The following is a 22,476-nucleotide window of genomic DNA, read 5'->3' as shown; positions in this document are numbered from 1 at the left end:
ACCAGGATGAGGCAATGAAGAGAGGATAAGGAAGCGAGAATGACAAGAGGGAGTAGTGAGTTTGAATCCACTTAGAAATCACAGAACAAAAAACGCTCTTTGGGAACTATCTGGCCCTATCTTTGCATTTTATAGATGGAAAAATTCTGACCCAGTGAAGCTGAAGGACTCACCCAAGATTATACAACTAGCATATCAAAGATCATGAAGATGGCACAGGATCAGGCTATATTTCGTTCTGTTATAGAGAAGGTCGACAGGAGTCAGAGCTGACTTGACAGCAACTATATTCAGAGTCCTCAGGCTCTTGCCAAGAGATCTGATTTTTACAAGTTGTCTAGTAAACAACCAAGCCTGGTTATCTGCGTTCCTGATCCAAGCAGATGAAAAAGCAGGATTGGGGAGGATAAAGGAAATCTCCATATATCTGAAAAATTAGAAAAATCTCTTCGTGTCTTGACAGTATCAGCCAAATAAAGCACTAACCCTTATTTATTTTATGACTTATCTTTGGCTGCTTACACATTAGTTAAAAAAAAAAAGAAAAGGTAAGTAGCAGTTATACATCAGCATGCACACTCCCAATAATGTCAAGTCTAAATAAAAATCGATTACTTCTGGAATGATAAACAAATCTAGTTAGGACAAAGAAAAACGATCTAGATATTTAACAATAAAAGATTAAATAACTTCTAGTATATTCATAAGGTAGAATGTTGCAGCCAATTAAAAATATTTACAAAGAATTGTTAACAAAATGGGAAACTACTTACGTTAATTTATAGAACCAGGAGAAGTATTTTATATATACAATATGATCTTGCTAGTTTGTAAGTTTCAGGGAAATAGGAAGGAAATTTGTTAAAATATTAACAGTGCCTTTCTCTGGACAGAAGAATTATGGGTGTTTCCAAACTTTCCATACGGAACATATAATATAAGCAGGGCAAAAATTTTAAAGTAAAAAGAAACTTAGTAAAAAAGATTTGTTGCTTGTTGTCGTTAGCCGCCACTGTGTTGGCCCCTGACTCACGGGGACCCTCAACTCATGGTGACCCCATGCACAACGGAACAAAACGCTGCCTGATTCTGGGCCATCCCTGTGATCAGTTGCGAACTGGAGCATTGTGATCCACAGGGTTTACACTGGCTGACTTTTGGACTGTAGATCTTACCAGGCTTTTCTTCCCTGTCTATCTTAGTCTAGAAGCTCTGCTGAGACCTGTTCAGCATCATAGCAACATGCAAGCCTCCACTGACAGACAGGTGGTGGCTGATCATGAGGTGCACTGACTAGAAATCGAACCTAGGTCTCCCACCTGGAAGGTGAGAATTCTACCACTGAGCCACTATACCAAAAAAAAAAAAAAAAACCAAAAAAACCAAACCCATTGCCGTTGAGTTGATTCCAATTCACAGCAACCCTACAGGACAGAGCAGAACTGCCCCACAGGGTTTCCAAGAAGTGGTTGGTGGATTGAAACTGCCAACCTTTTGGTTAGCAGCCAGTCTCTTAACCACTGGGCCACAAGGGCTCTGCTACAGTCCCTCGATAAAAAAAGATTCAAGCTATTATCAAGAAAACGTAGAAACAATTTATCAGTATTTTCTCTGTGTAATAAAATCTTACCTTAACCTTCTTTTTCCATGTAGACTTCTGTTTCTCCTCCTCTTCCTCAATTAATTTAAGTGCCAGCTCTTTGTTAACTTTTGGCAACTTCTAGTAGAGAGAAAAACAATAAAAGCTGTACTAAGATAGCCACATCACAGCTTTAAAGGTTAATAGTTCTGTAAGGACTATAACTGGACAAATAAAAGACATCACACTCTTATTTTAAAATTTTATTATCCCCAGAATAGGAAATAATGTGGACATAAGTAATGTTTTCAGGTGGACCAAACAGTGCAGGAACAGCGACATCAGCTTGGTGCTGAAAGGACTTGCCCTCATCCACGTCTTTTTCCAGCACACTGAGAAGCAAACTGGGAGAAGCTGTATTTGGCAGCTTATAGATGAGCAATGACAGGTCTACAACCCACAAATGATTAGCAAGAGGCCAGCAGGCTTGGTATGGTAGCCACGGCTACAGTTGTGGGGAACTGCTAAAATGCTACTTGAGGATCAGTTGTACTACTTCCCGTGCCCCAGATGGCAAATTTCCAAAGGGAATTCTAGATCTGAGTCTGACAATTCTGACAATACTGTACACAGATGGGGCAAAAATACTCTATCTCAGTCTCCCCTTGCCAATACACACATACTCATCATTCTTTAAAAATGTTAACAAAGAAAGTAGAAAAAGGGAAAAGTATTGAGGTAATTTCAGAAAACAGCCACTAGTTTTTTGTACTGAAATAGTATATACATTAAAAAAACTTTTTATTAACCAACGTTCAGTTATAAATATTTGTATCATTTGGTGATTAAACACAGTCAATAGGGGTACCAGAGCGAAACTGGAAGGCAGAAGAGGAAGTCAGGACTTGCTCTTTCTTGTTTGATTTCTGTTCGTGTCGGCATCGCGACAGTACTGTTCTTTGCCCTGGCAACTACAGGCAGCTCCAATAGCAGCAGCTGATTCTAGTTTGCAGCTGTGCAACCTTCCCAGGAAAAGCCTACTGAAGCCTCAAGGGCCCCAGCACCAGCTCCTCAGGGCCTTCCTCTTTCCTGTTCCCCAGGTACAATACACAAAATAAAAATTAAGTACTTTTCTCTGATACACTCAATGGTGAGCCCAATATTTACCTTTAACTGAACTCTCTGTGCACGTGTTTCTTCTATCTTCTGTCGAATTTTATCTTTCCTATATTCTTCATAAGCAAATGGATTTACCATCAGTTTCACCTTTTCAAAATGAAAATAAACAATCCTATTTAGCAGCATGTTTCATATGCACCATGACTATTACACCACAGATAGACAGAGTCCTTAAAAATGGTAAGTATATGTTATGAAAATACAAGTAAGGAACACAGAAATGGCTACAGATTGCTCAATAATCATCTACAATAACTGTAGTTTTGTATTTACCTTGTGATAGAGTCTTATATCCATGAAAAATCCATGCATATACGCCCGGAGAAAAGGTGATCCAATGAGATGTGTAAGCCCTAGGAAAAGTTAATCAGAAGAAGGCAGGTTCTCATAAAATTTTTATTAAAATGTAACAGTTTTTAGGAGGACTCACACTACCTGACCTCAGAATCTACCATACAGCTACGGTAGTCAAAACAGCCTGGTACTGGTACATCGACAGATACATTGACCAATGGAACAGAATTGAGAACCCAGGTGTAAATCCATCCACCCACGGTCACCTGATCTTCAACAAGGGCCCAAAGTCCATCAAACAGGGAAAAGATAGTCTTTTTAACAAATGGTGCTGGCACAACTGGATGTCCATCTGCAAAAAAATGAAACAGGACCCATACCTCACACCATATACAAAAACTAATTCAAAATGGATCAAAGACCTAAAGATAAAGCCAAAAACTATGAAGTTCATAGAAGAAAAAACAGGATCAATGCTACAGGCCCTAATACACGACATTAACAGGATACAAACCATAACCAACAAGACACAAACTTCAGAAGATAAGCTAGACAACTGGGATCTTCTAAAAATCAAACACCTGTGCTCTTCAAAAGACTTCACCAGAAGAGTAAAAAGAGAACCTATGGACTGGGAAAAGAATTTTGGACAGTACAAGTCAAAGGTCTAATCTCTATAATCTACAAGAAAATCCAACACTTCTACAACAAAAAGACAAATAATCCTATTAAAAAATGGGCAAAGGAAATGAACAGACACTTCACCAAAGGAGACATTCAAGCGGCCAACAGACACATGAAGAAATGCTCCCGATCACTGCGATCACTAGCCATTAGAGGAATGCAAATTAAAACCACAATGAGATACCATCTCACTCCAGCATTACTGGCATGAATTAAAAACACTGGAAATAACAAATGTTGGAAAAGCTGCGGGGAGAATGGAACTCTTATGCACTACTGGTGTGAATGCATAATGATACAACCATTTTGGAAAATGATATGGCGCTTCCTTAGAAAGCTAGAAAATAGGCATACCATACAATCCAGCAATCCCACTCCCAGGAATATATCCTAGAAAAATAAGAGCCATCACACAAATAGACATATGCACACCATGTTCACTGTAGCATTGTTCACAATAGCATAAAGATGGAAACAACCTAGATGCCCATCAACACATGAACAGATGAACTATGGTACATACACACAATGCAGTACTATGCAACGATATAAAGAACAATCATGAATCTGTGAAGCATCTCAAAACATGGATGAAACTGGAAGACATTATGCTGAGTGAAATAAGTCAATCACAAAAGAACAAACATTGTATGAGACCTCTACTGTAAAAACTCATGAAAAAGTTTACACACAAAAAGTAACAATTTCTGTTGGTTACAAGGGATGAGAGGGGTGGGGGTGGAAATACTAAATAGACAGTAGATAAGTGGTAACTTTGGTGAAGGGTAAGACAGTACACAATACTGGGGAAGACAGCACAACTTATACAAAGAAAGGTCATGGAAGCTCCATAGACACATTCAAACTCCCTGAGGGACTGAATTGCTGGGCGGAGGGCTGTGGGGATCATGGTTTCGGGGAACATCTAGCTCAACTGGCATAACACAGTTTATAAAGACAATGTTCTACATTCCACCTTGGTGAGTAGTGTCTGGGGTCTTAAAAGCCTGTGAGCAGCCATCTAAGATACTCCACTGGTCTCACCCGTTTGGGAGGAACGGAGAATGAAGAGAACAGGATACAAGGAAAAGACTGGTCCAAAGGACTAATGGACCACAGCTACCAAGGCCTCCACCAGACTGAGTCCAGTGCAGCTAGATGGTGCCCGGCTACCACCACTGACTGCTCTGACTGGGATCACAACAGAGGGTTCTGGACAGAGCTGAAGAAGGATGTAGAACAAAATTCTAACACACAAAAAAAGACCAGATTTACTGGCCCGGCAGAGACTGGAGAAACCCCGAGAATATGGCCCCTGGATACCCTTTTAGCTCAGTGGTGAAGTCACTCCCAAGGTTCACCGTTCAGCCGGGGATTGGACAGCCCCATAAAACAAAACGGGACTAATGAGGCACAGCAGTCCAGCGACAAGGACTAGAAGGCAGCAGGGGACAGGAAAGCTGGTGATAGGGAACCCAAAGTTGAGCAAGGACAGTGTTGACATGTCGTGGGGTTGTTAACCATTGTCATAGAGCAATAAGTGTACTAACTATCTAATGGGAAACTATTTTGTTCTGTAAACCTTCATCTAAAGTACAACGATAATGTAAAAAAAGAATTATCTATGTGAGATCAAACTGACAGCAGCAACTCAAAAAGTTTGATGGGAAGCCTAGGGGAGAGTAAGTTGAAGACAACTGTGATGGAATAATTTGGAAAGGGATAGTGAGAATGGCGGCACAACTGGAAGAACGTGATCAATGTTGCTGAGTTGTACATGTAGAAATTTTTGAAATGGTGTATCTTTAGCTACGTATATTTTCACCAAAAAAAAAAAGGTCCTCCAAGGTCGAGAAGGGAGAGTATCAACATGTCATGGGGTTGTTAACCAATGTCATAAAATAATATGTGTACTGACTGTTTAATGAGAAACTATTTATGTCATGGGGTTGTTAACCAATGTCATAAAATAATGTGTGTACTGACTGCTTAATGAGAAACGATTTGTTCTATAAGCCTTCACCTAAAGTACAATTTAAAAAAAAAATTTTTTTTTAAAGTTTTTCTTGAACAATTTGGTTATAATAAAATTTCACTTCTGAGTAAAAGTTAAAAGATTAGAATTACTAATCTTCAATTAACTACTGGGAAAATTTTAAATCCACTTCAACAAATTCATCCTTACTTATTTTAAACATAATAATAAGCATAAAAATTAGCTTAAGAAGTCTCTATGAGCTATGACAGACCGGTAAAGACACATACCTCATATTGATGGTTCTCAGATTTCTAGATTCCATGAACCAGTTCAATTATCAAAATAATTTCTGGGATCAGCAATAGGCTGCTAACTTTTCTAATGTCAAGTAGGGGCAGTGGTGGTCACAGGAGGACACTCTCCTACCTCATAGCAATTACTTTATTAACTGCAAATATTTACACAGGAAAATGTTATGAGAATATTTATCTTAAAAAGAGAGCGCAAGTGCCCAGCTACCACCAATGACCGCCCTGACAGGGAACACAACAGAGAGTTCCTGACAAAGCAGAGAAAAGTGGGGTGCAGAACTCAAATTCCAGGAAAAAGACCAGACTTAATGGTCTGACTGAGGCTGGAGGGACACCGAAAGACAATGCCCCCAGACTCTCCGTTAGCCCAGAACTGAAACCATTCCCGAAGCCAACTCTTCAGACAAAGATTAGACTGGACTATGGGACATAAAATGATACTTGTGAAGAGTGCCACTTAGCTCAAGTAGATACATGAGACTAAATGAGCAGCTCCTGTCCAGAGGCGAGATGAGAAGGCAGAAAGGGTGAGGAGCTAGTTGAATGGACACGGGAAATCTGGGATGGAAAGGAGGAGTGTGCTGTCACATTACAGGGAGAGCAGCCAGGGTCACACAGCAATGTGTGTATTACTTTTTGTATGAGAAACTGACTTGAACTGTAAACTTTCACTTAAAGCACAAAAAAAAAAAAAAAGAGAGAGAGAGAGAGACCACAAGGTGGTTGCATAACATGATGAATGTAATAAATGTTATCAAATTAGTTATATATGTAAAAATTGTTGAATTGGCAAATGTTTTGTTATATGTATTTTTACCACAGTAAAAAAAAAAAAAAATTAGACCACATATGCAATACCCACATGAAGAAAAGCTTTAGCTGGTATAATATGAAGTGACTCTATAAGGAAAACATTACCCTAATTTCCAGATTTTAGAAACAGACATCCACACAGACATGAAAACCAGGAACTATGCAAAACAGAACAAAATGTAAAGGCAAAAATTAAATTTAGAATAATCTCATAAAAAAATTAAAAGTCTTGGTCAGAAAAATACTTTCCTAAAATCTGTTAGGTTAATAAAGGTACAGGGTTTGGAATTCCACAGTAGAGTCTTATAAAAGAGATGTTAACCTAATGAAGTACATCTAAATTCATGTACTTGCATATGTATGTTTATTACCTAACCTGTCCTCAGAATATTTGGTCTGATTAATTACCAAATTATGAAATACATATATCAATGATAGCAACAATAATTTCTGCTTCCTCTATTAAGTCTATAAAATTTATATTTACATCAAGAACTATTCCCATTCCAATTCATAAACGAAAGCTGAGCAGAAAGCTTTTCATATTAAGACAATTTAATTCTAAACAGAGAATCTGACGGCAGCAGTATTTCTCGTAGCTAGCCCCACAGAACATTAGTCCCAAGAGATCTTCTGAGGAAAAAAATGGTTCTGTGGTCAAGTAAGTTTAGGAAATGTTTCATACTTGCCTCCCTCTCCAGGAGATTCACAATGTACAATGATATTAAAGGCTCTAAGACCAAAAGTAGAGAAACTGATTTAACTTTGCTTAACTCAGCATTTGCCAAACTTATTTGCTACAAATCTCCTAAAAATAATAGTTAACACTCACTTGGTATGTTTCAGACCCTGCAATGAGTACTTTTCAAGCATTATCTGATTCATTTCCAACCAACCCTATGGGTAAGTACTATTATTGTTCCCATTTTGCAGATGAGGAAACTGAGGCTTAATGAAGTAAACTGGCCAGATATTAAGTGGTAGAGGTGGGATGTGAACCAATGTCAGACTACCTCCAGTGTTCACGATATTAGCCACTACACTAACCATGCAGAAGTAATATTCCACGGAACACATTTTGCAAATACCACGCTATAGTATCTGCTAAAGGCCAAAGCTGGGAAGAGTAGGAATTTGCAAGTATTCAATATCATTAATGCTGTACTACAAATAATCTTAGGAAATAAGGGACATTAGTATTATACAGCCTTGCTTCTACTTTTAAGATAAATTATTTTAAAAGTTTTATATATGATGTGGAAATATTAAATATAATATTAAAATACACTAATAATGTATAAAAACACTTTCTAGCACAAATGTTATTTTGCTGAATATTGTATCTATTTCCATAGCTTTAAAAATGGGCAGTATGATTACATTTTAACAAAATGTACCTCAGTCTTTATAACTGTCTTCCTCACCCAAAATAAACATATTAAAGAGACTGAAATAGTACCCAAAATGTAGTAAGTACAGCAGTTGAAAAAAATCTACAAAATAACAATGACCTTGGTTCCTCCAATTTAAGAATGTAGGTGAGTATGACATGATATTATAAAAACTATGTTGGAATTTTTTAAGTAGTCAGTTCAGTAGAAAGATCCTATTTCATTCATAAGCCATTTTAAAAAGGTGGAATACAATTCTCTTTGTTTTGAAGACATTAAAATTTAAAGAACTATTTTGGTGGTAACTGGTGAGAAAATAATTCTGGCCTGGATTAAGTATGCTATGAGATACAGGTTAAAAATAAAGTGGAAAGCCTCTCTATTAATTTGTTTATTACATGATTCTATTAACATTCAGCTGCTGTTGTACATCTATTTGTTGCAAACACAACCAAGTTGCCTACACTTGTGTAGAGTAGACCCTCTAAGTTTTCCCACTCTCAATAATTAGCTATATGGTCCTTCCCAACAATAAAACAAGATTATCAAAATCTGTTCTCTTTATCATACAAACTAGTATTAGGCAACTGGAATAAATATGCTCTTCTGAGAGGTTAAGGAGCCCTCAATCTTCGTAACTGTCTTCCTCACCCAAAAATAAACATTAACCACGTAAGCATTCAGCTGCTAAGTGCAAGGTTGGTGGTTCAAACTCACCAGCCACTCTGTGGCAGAAAGATGTGGCTGTCGGTTTCTGTAAAGATTACAGCCTTGGAAACCCTATGGAGCAGGTGTACTCTGTCCTGTAGGGTTGCTATGAGTTGGAATCAACTTGACGGCAATGGGTGTTTGAGTTTGGGTCTGAGGGATTAGAACGGCTGAGGTAAAACACATGGAATCTGCGTTTAAACTCCAACCCTCACATTTACTACCACTGAAACCTTTGGTAAGTTACGTTAATCTTTCTGTGACTCAGTTTCCTTATATATAAAATGGAATCATAGCACACACTCCATAGGGTTGTGATGATTAAGTGAGTTATAGATAAAGCACTTAAAATACTGGCTGGCACAATGTAAGCAGTACATACAAGTTTTTGCTGTTCTAATAAAAGGCATTTCTTGGTTTGTGACCTTTAAACCTAAAGCTACCATTAAGGTTCTACTGCATTTGAAGATTCTATCTATGGGTTCTAAGTTTTGGATTGGATCTACTATAAACAAACCCAAAAGGGAGCCAGAAAGGATTTGCTTGTGGTCTCTGAGATATCTTGAAAAACCACTGTTTTCTTGAAAAATATTTTTTCTATACCTAGCTAGTACGCTAAAAAAATTATTCCTCATTTAAAATCTAAAAAAGCATCAATAGGTTGAATTTACCTGACCCTCTAAGCAGAGATCATAAATTTGATGATACATTGTATGTATAATACCTGATTTGGCAAAAGATACGGAAAATCAGATAAACAGGGATGAACCACTTCTAATATTCAAAACCCCAAAAATAAAAAAAAAGGGTAGAAATAAGTTACTTTTATTAACATTTTTATCATAATTTTTTTACCTAAATTTTCAAGGTCTTTTTTGGTGACAAATTTATAATCATCATAAACTGTGCTTTCTGGATTCTCTTCTAATTCTTCTGTCAAGTTGTCTAAGAAGGAACACCACCTGGGAGCAGGACCCAAAACCTGTTGGCATTTATTAAAAAGTTAGAAAATGTACGTTCTCACCATGTAAGCTAAGAAGTAGCTATTTTACAACAACAGATTTCCTTTAATTCTTTAAATCTTTGTTTCTAGCAAAAGTATTGAAAAAATTGCAATATGGATAATGAATACGTATATAAAGAAAGACAATAAAATAGGAAGTATTTAGGTTTATAAAAACATCTCAGTCTGGGATACAAAGATATTAATGAATGTTCTTATATCAGAACGATCAAAATACAGATAAATAATTCAGGTACTTAGAATAATTAACATCCATTCATTCATCCATCATCTCTTTCGTTACAAAAAGTACGAGAAGCTACAAAAGGATATCTGGTAGACACGATTTTTTAAGTTTGCTACCATGACAAGCAAAAGTCCAAAATGAGAATTACCTTCTTTTAAAGTTTTCAACTAATTACTTGATAATTACATTAAACTCTGCATGGCCCATTTAACTCATTTTGTTCCTCAATGAAAGGTTTGAGGAACAAAAGACTAAACAGTATTTCTAACACACTAATAAAATATGAATAACTTAAGTTTGAAATCTAACTATTTCTACAAAACACTATGACTGCTTTTCACTTTTTCTGTTGTTGATACAAATCGTTTCCAACATGATGTCATACCCACTGAGGTCAACACTTATTCCAAAGGAAATAATGCTCATTCAATGGAAAAGATATGTTATTGAAATTCTCCCTTTCAGAAGACAGAACGCTGGGTTCAGACAAAATGGAACTTCTAATGACCACTTTCTCGTTTATTTTTGTAGTAATTAATTATACAGAAAAAAAAACAAAAATTATAATGGAAATTATTAAATCTAGCTGAAACTTTTTGGAGAAGAAAAAGGTAGAAGGAAGAGAATTCTAACAAAGAAAAACAGTCCCTCTTAAGATCCTCTTCAGTGGTATGTTTTAATATGGTAAAACAGATTAATCAGGGAAACAAAATGATGACAGGTATGGCCATACTAATTTAGCTATATGGTTTTGTCTGACTGGAAACGGTGATTTTTCCCCCCAACAAGGCTATGGGTCGTGAATATGAAAAACAACTCTTAATGAACATAATTAAAGAAGTCCAATAAAGAAGTTTTACATTAACATAACCGATGCAAATTTTCTTAACAAAAGTAAAGATTTTAATACACTAAGTGGCTAAGGAAACCCTGGTGGCATAGTGGTTAACAGCACTGCTAACCAAAGGGTCAGCAGTTCAAATCCACTAGCTGCTCCTAGGAAACCCTATGGGGCAGTTCTACTCTGTCCTATCGGGTCACTATGAGTCAGAATCAACTCGACGGCAACGGGTTTGGTTTTTTTTTCTTTTTTTTTTTAAGTGGCTAAACTCTAACCAATAGTGAGTTGAAAACAATTAAGGCAAACCTTCAAGAAATGCAAAGCTTTTTAAAAAAAATTCAATGTAGAACATATTTTAAAGAAATTGCTATGGGTTTAAGCCATTTTAGGACGGTAGTTTAAGATCAACAGAACTTTACATTAAATGCTACTATATATAAAGCACTGTGCTAAACCAAAGACATTGACTATGATCTCCATAAAGGAGTTTAAAATTTAGCTAGAGCAGAAAGGTCAACGGATAGGCACCCGTGCGCACACACGCGGACATGCGCGCAGACACACACACGTAAGGCAGTGGACTAAGACAGACAGGCTGGAAAGGGCCGGGAAGGTTGGGACACTGAATAAATATATTTTAATATAGTAGGATGAGGGAAACACTCCCGGTTGGAATGAACATATAAGCAAGCTAGGAAAACCACAGGGCATTTTCTGAGTATGAGTGTTTAGACACTTGCCAAAAACTGGGGTATATGCTTTCAATTAGTCATAAATCTGTGAGTACAAAGCTCTACCATATAATGGTACACAACCTAAGACAGCAATCTTCTCTTCTTTTACATGGGAAGAAAGTACATTATTATCACTTTGCTAGCATATAAGACTCAAGATACTGTCTTCTTCATTTGTTTGAAGACATTTCATTTGTTTTGTTAGCTGCTGGATTTCCAGTATCTAAAACACTGCCTGCCAAGTAGTAGCTGCTCAATGAGTATCTGATAACTAAATCTATTCATACATAAAACACACATGAATGCATCCCTGAATTTTATGTGCACAAGGCACTAAGACTTAAAGGATCTTGTTTGGAAAAGAATTTTTTTGTCTAATTTTCCTTCTGGAGCCTGGTGGTGCAGTGGTTAAGAGCTAGGCTGCTAACCAAAAGGTCAGCAGTTCAAATCCACTAGCCGCTCCTTGGAAACCCTATGGGGTAGGTCTACTCTGTCCTATAGGGTCGCTATGAGTTGGAATTGACTAGACGGCACTGGGTTTCTTCTTTTTTTTTTTCCCTCATTCAGATAAAAACATTCAAGTACCTCACCATAAAATTACTGGATATAAGAATCTTTTTGGTGAAACTCAGAGAGCTATTTTGCATCCTAAGCAAAAGACCTCATGATAAAGTGGTTTCACATCTTATTCAATTAAAAACATGGCCTTCAAAGCCTATAAAAAGATTATACTGTTTTTACTTCTTTTTTTTTGAGGGGGGAAGGTAAGAATATCAAAATATCAGACCAGACCTGAATTTACTTTTCACTTTTATAATGTTCCATAACATTCTTTCTGATTAGCTATCTGGATTCTAATGGAATTGTTTTAAATTGCCTCTCAGGGGACAGGTCTGGTTATGGTAAATAATCTCTTCAGTCAGATTCATGACCATTAAATTTTATAGGAGGAAATATTCTCATCAAAAACAAAATTAAATCTAGTGGGTTGACCTTATTAATCACATTTCCCCAGTTCCTTTTCAGAGGAGGAAAAAAAACCCCACCAGAAAAACCATAACAAAGTTGAAATTACTGATTTACACTGGTATTAACTGCAGGTTTTATTCACCTTAGAATTTTCCTCAAAGGCCCACTATTATACAACAAAACTAGTGGTTAACTTAACCAATAAGGAGGGACTAATCATGTGCTGAAATCCCTGGGTGGCACAAATGTTTAAGCGCTTGACTACTAGCCTAAAGGTTGGCAGTTCGAACCCACCCAGAGACACTTCAAAAGTAAAGCCTGGTGATCTGCTTCCAGAAGGTCACCACTTTGAAAACCCTGTGATGGTTAATGCCATGTGTCAACCTGGCTAGGCTATGATTCTCAGTGGTTTGGCAAACACTATGTAATCATCTTCCATTTTGTGATCTGATACGAGCAGCCAATCAGTTGAAAAGGGAGTTTCCTTGGGGGCGGTGTCTGCCTGCACTATATAAATGGATGTTCTGGGAAAGCTCTTTCAATTCTGAACTCTTCTCGCCACTTGACCTCCAGTTCCTGGGACCCGAGAAGTCTTCAACCTGTTCCCTGACCTGCAGATTTTGGATTCACCACCCCTGCAACTATGTGAATCACTAGAAGCCTTCAGCCTGCCAGAAGCCTTCAGCTTGCCGCCTGACCCACAGATTTGGGACTTGCCAGCCCCCACAACTGCATAAGCCATTGCCTCATGACTGTGTGAGCCATTTCCCGGAAGTAAATTTCTCTCTATATATTTATATATGCTTCCTTGGTTCTGCTCCTCTAGAGAACCCGACCCTATGGAGCAGTTCTACTCTGACACATGGGGTCCTCATGAGTCGGAATTAACTTGATGGCAACCAACCATAATAACAATCATGTGCCACTGCTCTCTGATGTACCTGAATGATTACGATATTAATTAATGTGTAAAAATTCCTTGCTGTCTTCATTGCCATATGTTAAACCTAATCACTAAAAATATATTAACTTATTTCCTAAATTTCAGGCTTTACAACTTGAGGAAAACATTCTTTTTAACCATTGCTAGAGAGTACCACTACATTAAAACCTTCCAAGTTTCTGTATTGCTATATTGCTATATTCTGCACCTCAGTCAAAACTGATTATTGCTTGTTAATCTACATTTTTATGCACCTTAAGAATTTTGTTTCTTTCAGAAAATTGGTGATTGTTCTGTTTTAAATTTCTATTATCTGTTAATGATCTTCTACTTTTAATTTATAAGAACTTCCTAAAGTCACAGGTAAGTAAAAATAGAGAACTGAAAACTGATTCATCAAATTGTACCCACTGCCACTGAGTCACTTCTGACTCATAGTGACCTTACAGGACACAGTAGAGCTGCCCTGAAGGGTTTCCAAGGAGCCGTTGGTGGATTCGAACTGCTGACCTTTCGGTTAGCAGCCAAGCTCTTGACCGCTGCGCCACCAGAGCTCCAAGAAGGGATACGGAGGTCTCTTAGCAACTTTAATAACCATACCAACCAATTAGACTGAAATACTTGACCCCTGACAATATGAAAAAATCTACATTAACATGCAATGAAAACATCCTCAAGTCCGAGGCAGCCAAATATTGTCTTGTTCTAATCCATTCAGACGAAAGAACCAATTTGTAAGTACCTAAAAATATATGCTACGTGCCCAAGATGATCATATGTCTCTATGATTACAATCTGCATTTAAGATGCTAATTAATATATACTTAATTTTAAAACTCAAAATTCTTATATACTGTAGCGACAGACAAAAACAATTAGGGATGGAAACGGGGGATGAATATTAAGATTCATAGGAAGTTGAGAGAGAAGGGTTCCCCCTTCCCCACCGCACTTTTGAAAAATCACTGTGCCACATCCCACAGATGTGGTGAGGCCAAAAGAAAGACTGAGGATCCATCTAATGATGGATGATCAAGGGTGATTTAACAGATCAAGGATGATTAAAACAACAACAAAAAAGTACTATTATTACAAAAAAACCAAAGTGCACTAATTCAGTATAAAAGTCATCACTTTTTCCACTCATTTATAATGTTATTGAGTATGACAAAAATAATTTCATTATTTTTCCTACAAATATGAAAGATAAGAACATTATTGATAACACAGAAGAGCAACTGATTTGAAATTATCATCTTGGGTTTTCAACTAATGATTTAAAAGATAATTTTAAAATGTCTAGCAATTGAGAAAATTCATAATTACTCCATTTGTTAGAACTTTATCAACAGAGAACAAATAACTTTGAACCAATACTTATATTAGCACAAACAGAAGTATATAATCTATCCAAGCACACGCAATTGATGTTTTAAAGTATTCTTTTACAGAATTTTCAGAATGCATTGTAGCAAACAGTATGAAGTGGAATACATTTTTTGAAAGTTGGAGTGGAAAAGGGATTTAAGTATATCCTTTTTAAGTTCAGGGAATAAAACCAGAACCACTAAAAGGTAAGGAGGTAAAATTCAACTCAAATTTCATTCATCAAATATTTATTGAATGCCTATTATTTTCCAGGCACTTTATACCCTGTCAAAATAGGTAACAGAAAAAAATTCAAAATGAAAAGAGTTATTTCAAGTACAGTGATTCCTGCATGGAACAACTAGATGATTCTTAATTTCTTCAGCTTCATTTGTTCATTCAAAAACGTAACTGAGCATTTACTAAATGCTAAGTACTAAATGTCAAATATAAGCAAAACAAAGTGTGAGAAACAACATGTAAACAGTCAGTACAATACAGCGTAGTTAGTGCCACAGCAGAGAAATTTTAAAATAGTTCTGGGGGAGCCCTTTCTCGGCTGAGGCAGATCGAGATAGCTTTGAAGGAGGCATTTGAGCTAGGTCTTAAAAAACTCAAGGAAGTTATGATTTTATAATTAGTAAAAATTAATTATGGAGTCTGGGTGGCACAAATGGTTAAGTGCTCGACTACTAGCTGAAAGGCTGGCAGAGGCACCTCAGAAGACAGGCCTGTCGATCTGCTTCCGAAAGATCACAGTGCCTGGAAAACCCTATGGAGCAGATCTACCCTACACACATGGGATCGTCATGAGTTGGAATCGACTCAACAGCAACTAACAACAACAAAAATTAATTATCTACTAATCAGTTAGAATTTAATGTGACATTAAAAACTATTTCATTCATTAATAATTATGCAGAAGATCCCTGGTTAGAACTGTTAATTTTTCCTTTTAGTGATCTTATATTATTTCAATCATAGAAACTCAATTTAAACATTATGTCACGATGACACTGTTCAACAACAAGAACCACATTTCCTGACTGGCAACAATGGGACGCTTGAATATAAAATAATTTTACCACCTAACACCACATGCATTATCTAATTATTTTGTTAAGAATTGTTTTCAGGGCATTCTAAAAGTAGATACAAATACCAGTTCCGGAACTAAAGCAGTAATAAAAACAATAGCAATAATAACAAAAATAATAATAGCAGCAGCAACCCATACAAGAGGTAGGGGGTTTTATTCCTCCCTAGAATTTAAACTCACATCTAACAAAAAATGTATTACTGTTACTATAAAGATATAATTCTTTGATGCCAGAAATAGTTTGGAATTTAGAATTTTCTGTATTTTAAAAAGGTAAAACAGTGTGTATACTGTATATTTTGGGAAATCTTTGGTGAGATCTGGGTCAGTGGCCCATCAGCAAGCACATTAATATGCCTGCAGCAAAATCCATACACAGTCACACCATTTGGTATAAATAAAGACTAAAAAATAACCTCATCATTACACATCAGTTTTGAGTCCAAATGAATCAGGTCAGGTCTTACCACCAATGACTTATAAAAATTTTTTTTAGCTTTTTTGATTTCAGGTTTACAGGTAAGAGACAGGAGCTATACTATAATGTAATATTACTGAGCCCTGGTAGCGCAGTGGTTAAAGCACTTGGCTGCCAACTGAGAGGTCAGCGGTTAGAATCTACCAGCTGCTACGTGGCAGTCTGTGTCCGTAAAGATTACAGCCTTGGAAACCCTATGGGGCAGTTCTACTCTGTCCTATAGGGTCACTGTGAGTTGGAATCGACTCAAGGGCAATGGAGATGGGATTATTAATGATAATTTTTTCTAACTGCAAAGCCTGCATCTCCAGTGGGCAAATGGGACTTTGCCAATTAAGAAGATCAACTCTGCAATTCCTAAATTCAAAAGAAAATTTCCTTTTCAAACTTTTCCTCCATTATTGGTTGAAAGACACCACTAGCAGCAGCATGGATTTTCAAACTCTGACAGCTGGAGCTGAAAAATAAACGATCGTAAGTCTAAGACAAGAGAAACAATGGGGTGAGTCAGAGGGAGTGGTCGTGTATTTAAGCATGTAATTGCATTTTCAACATAATTAGCTGCCTAATTGCATCTCCAAGTTTAAATGAATTTGCATGCATAATTATGATTCATTTAAAGGTACTCTACTTGTAATGTTTTGTTCTCTTGCTCCTAAAAATCAGATTAGCATAGAAGTAACTTGATGTCAACATTGTAAAAGATTTATTTTAAAAAGGTGAAAACTTATTATCTGTCATGATTTCACTTTTGATTTAGCTTTGGAAAAAGTAGTTTAGGCACTGAAATGAAATAACAAGGAAAGAATATAAGCTTCCTTATGCCATCTTCTCACTATCTGCCAGTCAAGCAAGTTAACTTACGCGAGCTTCTGTGAGTCAGACTAAGTGTAAGAGGAATGCCCACACTCAAGGGCTGAGGGAGAAGGGATACCCCAAGCAAACATTTTAAGTACAAAATTTAAACTCATATTAAAAACTTACAGAGTGCTTTCAGTTTATTCAGTTAATAATAAATACTATGTATTTTTATCTCCTCTCTCTCCTAAGCCTTGTTAAAAAGATAGTAGATGAATATAAAAAGGTATTCACCCTCAAGGACAAAAAGAACAGGAGAATACAGTGGGTAAGAGACTTAACGTGGTAACTGATTTAAGCAAAATGAAGAAAGTTAAACGAGCACTCACACAGGTGGGTAATAAAGACAAAAGAGAGTTAACTTTTCCCTTAGAATTCTTGCGACCCAGCACTTAGAGGCTCCAAGTATCTGGGAAGGCAGGAGATGAAGCACAGGACTGAATAAAGGGGACTGATGGAGTTGATGAACCCCTAAATTCTCACCAAGCTGTAGGGCACCAGAGGGTAATTCTGTAAAGAAAGTGAGGCAAAGGCGCTCCTCTCTTAGGGTCATCAGTCACAAGTTACCTGACCTGTGGGGCTGAAATTAGCGTAAATAATAACTGTGGGACTCTCAGCTACTTTTTCCCAGGTCTCAGAATGCCAGAAGCCAAGCATATATTGCTGTACTTCCACTCCTGCCACCCTAAACCTCCACTACCCCTAGAGGGAAACTGAGGGAGTCTTCTCTGGCGAAACTGAAAGATCCCAAAAGACCGTCTTCCACATACTGATATTTGGGAACACTCCATTCATTAGTCATTAGCTGAATCATCAGCCTGAAAACTAACATGAAAAAACAACTATAATGTACAAGGAGTATCCAATCAGCACTTTAGTGCCATCTTAAATAAGCAAAGATTGCCAAAGATCACCATTCATTTATTCAACAAGTATTTACTGAACACTTAAAATGTGCCAGGTATTTTTTTTCTTCACTGGAGGTAACAGCCATGAACAGTAGAACAGACAAGAATCCCTGCCCTCAAAAAACTTATATTCCAGAAAGGAGGAACAATAAGCAAACAAGTGAAAGGCAGTATAGAGAATCATAGACAGTGATAAGCGCTATGGGGAAAAATAAAGCAGAGAAGGGTAACAGAGAATACCAAGGAAGGGGAAGAGGGGTGGACGGGGAAACCCTCCCTGAAGTGATAACTGAACATACACACCTGAAGGAGAGGAGGGAGTGACCTATGAAAACATCTGGTAAGTGCCAAGGCCTTGAGAGGTCAGAATTGCTTGGCATGTTTGGGGTCTATAAGGAGACCAACCCAGCATGGCTTGAGTAGAGGGAGCAAAGGAGAGAGTAGGGGACTGGATCGTGCTGGGTCTCGTAGGCCACTGCAGGACTTGAACTTTTACTCTGAGAAGACAGAAAGCCATGAGAGGGTTTTAAGCAGAGAAGTGACACGATCTGACTTACATTTAAGAGAATCCCTCTGGCTCCTATGGGGAGAATAAACTGTAAAGGGAGCAAGGACAGACAGATGCAAGGAGACCTGTTAAGAAGCTCCTGCAACAATCCGGTGAGAGAGAATAGCGGTTTGGAACAAGTTAGTTGCTGTGGAGGCACTGAGAAATAGTCAGATTCTGGGTATATTTTAAAGACAGAATCATTAGAATTTACTGATAAATTGTTATTTGGGGTGTGATAAAAAAAGAAGGGTCAGGGATGACTTCCAGGTTTGTTTTTGGGGTCTAAACAATTAGCTGGGGTAGTCAGGGGCAGAGATGTGGAAGCCTATGGTGGAACAGATTAGTGATGATCAGAAATTCAATTCTGGACAGGTCACGTTACAGATGATTATTTGATATCCAAGTGTAGCTGTAGAGAAGGCACCTGGATATATGAGCCTGGCGCTTGGGGAGAGAGGTGGGGTCCAATACAGGAGTATAAATTTGGGAGTCATCAACATATGTTTGTTGTTGTGTGCCATCGAGTTGATTCCAACTCATAGCAACCCTACAGGACAGAGAAGAACTGCCCCATAGGGTTTCCAAGGAGCAGCTGGTGGATTTGAACTGCTGATCTTTTTGGTTAGCAGCTGAGTTCTCAACCACTACGTCACCAGGGTTCCATCAACATATGGATAGTATTTAAAGCCAGGAGACCAGATAAAATAACCTAGGGAGTGACTGCAGATAGAACAGAGAAAATGACCAAGCTCTGGACATTCCAATGCTTAGCAACTAGAGAAAAGAGGAGAAACCAGTAAAGGAGACAGGAGCACAACGTTACCGAAAGTTTATGTTTCGAATATCCACAAACCTTAGTTGAGATGTTGTTATGGACTGAATTGTGTCTTCCAAAAATGTGTGCCAACTTGGCTAGGGCATGATTCCCAATATTGTGTGATTGTCCACCATTTTGTCATCTGATGTGATTTTCCTATGTGCTGTAAATCCTACCTCTATGATGCTAATGAGGCAGGATTAGAGGCAGTTATGTCAACGAGGCAGGACTCAATCTACAAGATTAGGTTTTGTCTTAAGTCAATCTCTTTTGAGATATAAAAGAGAGAAGCAAGCAGAGAGACACGGAGACCTCATACAACCAAGAAAGAAACACCAGGAGCATAGCGCATCCTTTGGACCTGGGGTCCCTGCGCGAAGAAGCTCCAGGGGAAGACTGATGACAAGCACGTTCCCTTAGAACCAACAGAGAGAGAAAGTCTTCCCCTAGGGCTGGCACCCTGAATTTGGATTCTGGCCTCCTGAACTGTGACAGAATAAATTTTTCTTTGTTAAAGCCATCACTTGTGGTATTTCTGTTATAGCAGCACTAGATGACTAAGACAGATGTCAAAACAAGATTCTGTATTTGAAGGAGAAAAGTCTGCTAGTCAGATCACCTAAAATGATACTGAAAGATACTACTACTCAAGAGTGACAGAAGTCATTCATACAGCCTCCTTCCCTATAAGGAAGACTCAAAATCCAGAGTCCTCCTGAATTACACTTACAAGAACCATTATTTCATAACAAATAACTTCTGCACTTAGGTAGTATTTCAGAGTCTCTAACAAAGAACATCCTTCATCTAATCTAGCTAAATTTTTATTCATATGTAAAAATGAGACAAATGAAACTAGGTGCCATCTGAACATTTGTGGAACCTCTGGGCCAGTGGTTCCCAAACTGATTTTGCAACAGAATCACCTTGCGAGCTTTGTAAAAATATAAATTCCTAGGCTCCTAGGCTCTACCTCATCTACCCTGGCAGCGCAGTGGTTAAGAGTTCTGGCTGCTAGGTAAAAGGTCAGCAGTTTGAATCCACCAGCCACTCCTTGGAAGCCCTATGGGGCAGTTCTACTCTGTTCCATGGGGTCGCTGTGAGTCTGAATCAATTCGATGGCAATGGGTTTACCTCATCTTACTAAATAGGAATCTCTGGAACTGGGACTCAGGCATCAACATACTCCTTAAATAATAATTATGCGGCCAATATGGCACCAAAAAGCAGTGCTACAGACTAGAGCTAGTGCCATATCACCATCACTATCAGTGATATCAATATCACCAGGCATATCCAAGTAAGAAGTTACTTCAAAGCCAAACCCAAGTTCACTCTGCCTACCTCCAATCCACAGCTTGTTTATTCATACTCACTCTCCAGCGTCATCAACCCACAACCCTACAAATCTCACTGTCCCTGGTATCTTGTAATGTTACTTATCGTTCACATCTCACAAAGCATACAATGATGTTTTGATGACAGGTGTTGGGCCTTACTTTTTTTTTCTTAATGACAAACACAACCTCCAACATTTAGCAAACGCCAATATAGTAAAGGAAATCTGTAACTTTAACAGTTTGACTTGATCCCCTTTGCTTTTATGACTTTTATTATAATAAGTACTGTATTTTTATACAAATAACATGTGACTTTACATTCATGACCATTTAGCTACTAACAGTATGTGGAGATAAGAATGGGTTGATTTAGGAAATGGAAAAACTTTTGATTATGTGAATTGATGTTCAAATACAACCAATCCCGATGTCTATGAAACAAGGAATAATTTTGGCAAAGACATTCTTTTTTAACAAAAGATGATTTGATCACTTTAAGAAAAGAACTCTTCAAAGTAACACCAAAAGTTCAAGGTGTAGAATACTGTAAAGTTTTCCAGGAAGTTAATGGAAATCATATGATGAGAGGGTTATTTGTTTACAAGTGTTGTTTAATGACTAGAAAAGGAGAAGTGGAATTGTTAAAGAAGTTACTGTGAAAATCCTCCTCTGTAAAGACTCTCATAAGCATTCAAGCACACAAAAAACACGTGAATTTTTAAAGAGATAAACATAATTTTGAGCATACCTATGCTTGCTTCAGAGAAACTAAGAAAAAGAAGGTGATTTTAATACTGAAAGCTTGACCCAGTTTAATTTAGGCTACTTTAGGCTGTAACCACCCCAACCAGTTATTTTGAAAATTTTAAATTTATGAAAACATTTAAAAGGTAGCACATAGAATACCTATACACCTTTCACCAGTTTTTAACATTTTGCAAAATTTGCATTACCTCTCATCCTATGCTTTCACACATATATTTTTTTCCTAAACAATTCAAAAGTTGCTGACATCATGCATTTCACCCCTATTTACTTCAACATGCAGCTCTTAAGCACATTCTCCAACATAACCACAGTATCAAGACATTTAACACTGATAACATATTACTAATATACAATTCAAATTAAAATATCCTTGATTATCCTAAACAAGTCCTTAATAGCTTCTATTTTTCTGATCCAGAATCCAGTCAAGGAGGTGGGATATTTCTGGAATGACAGAATAAACCAAAAAACCAAAAATGCACTCCTCTATAAGAGCAACGAGAACACTGGCAAAAAACTGTCACATGGACAGAGCTGGCGAAGGATGTAGAACAAAATTCTAACTCACAAAAAAAAGACCAGATTTACTGGCCTAAAGGAGACTGGAGAAACCCCG

The 22,476-nt window shown here is 37.5% G+C and overlaps 1 protein-coding gene across 2 annotated transcripts in view; it reads right to left on the bottom strand.

Moving 5' to 3' along the window:
• The window catches only part of NOL10 (nucleolar protein 10), a 131,843-nt gene that overhangs the window by 27,050 nt on the left and 82,317 nt on the right, over positions 1 to 22,476 (bottom strand). For both annotated transcript variants that reach the window (XM_004373062.2, XM_023728255.1), the window contains exons 14-17: positions 9,793 to 9,919; positions 3,032 to 3,111; positions 2,747 to 2,845; positions 1,631 to 1,720 (exon numbers count right to left, since the gene is read on the bottom strand). In XM_004373062.2, coding sequence (XP_004373119.1) covers positions 1,631 to 1,720; positions 2,747 to 2,845; positions 3,032 to 3,111; positions 9,793 to 9,919 — 396 coding nt within the window. The remainder of the gene's footprint in view (positions 1 to 1,630; positions 1,721 to 2,746; positions 2,846 to 3,031; positions 3,112 to 9,792; positions 9,920 to 22,476) is intronic.

Source organism: Trichechus manatus, unplaced genomic scaffold (assembly GCF_000243295.1).
Source record: "Trichechus manatus latirostris isolate Lorelei unplaced genomic scaffold, TriManLat1.0 scaffold00023, whole genome shotgun sequence".
In the NCBI taxonomy this organism is placed as follows: Eukaryota; Metazoa; Chordata; class Mammalia; order Sirenia; family Trichechidae; genus Trichechus; species Trichechus manatus.
The sequence above is the reverse complement of the archived record's forward strand: the minus strand, read 5'-3'. Positions and strand labels throughout refer to the sequence as shown.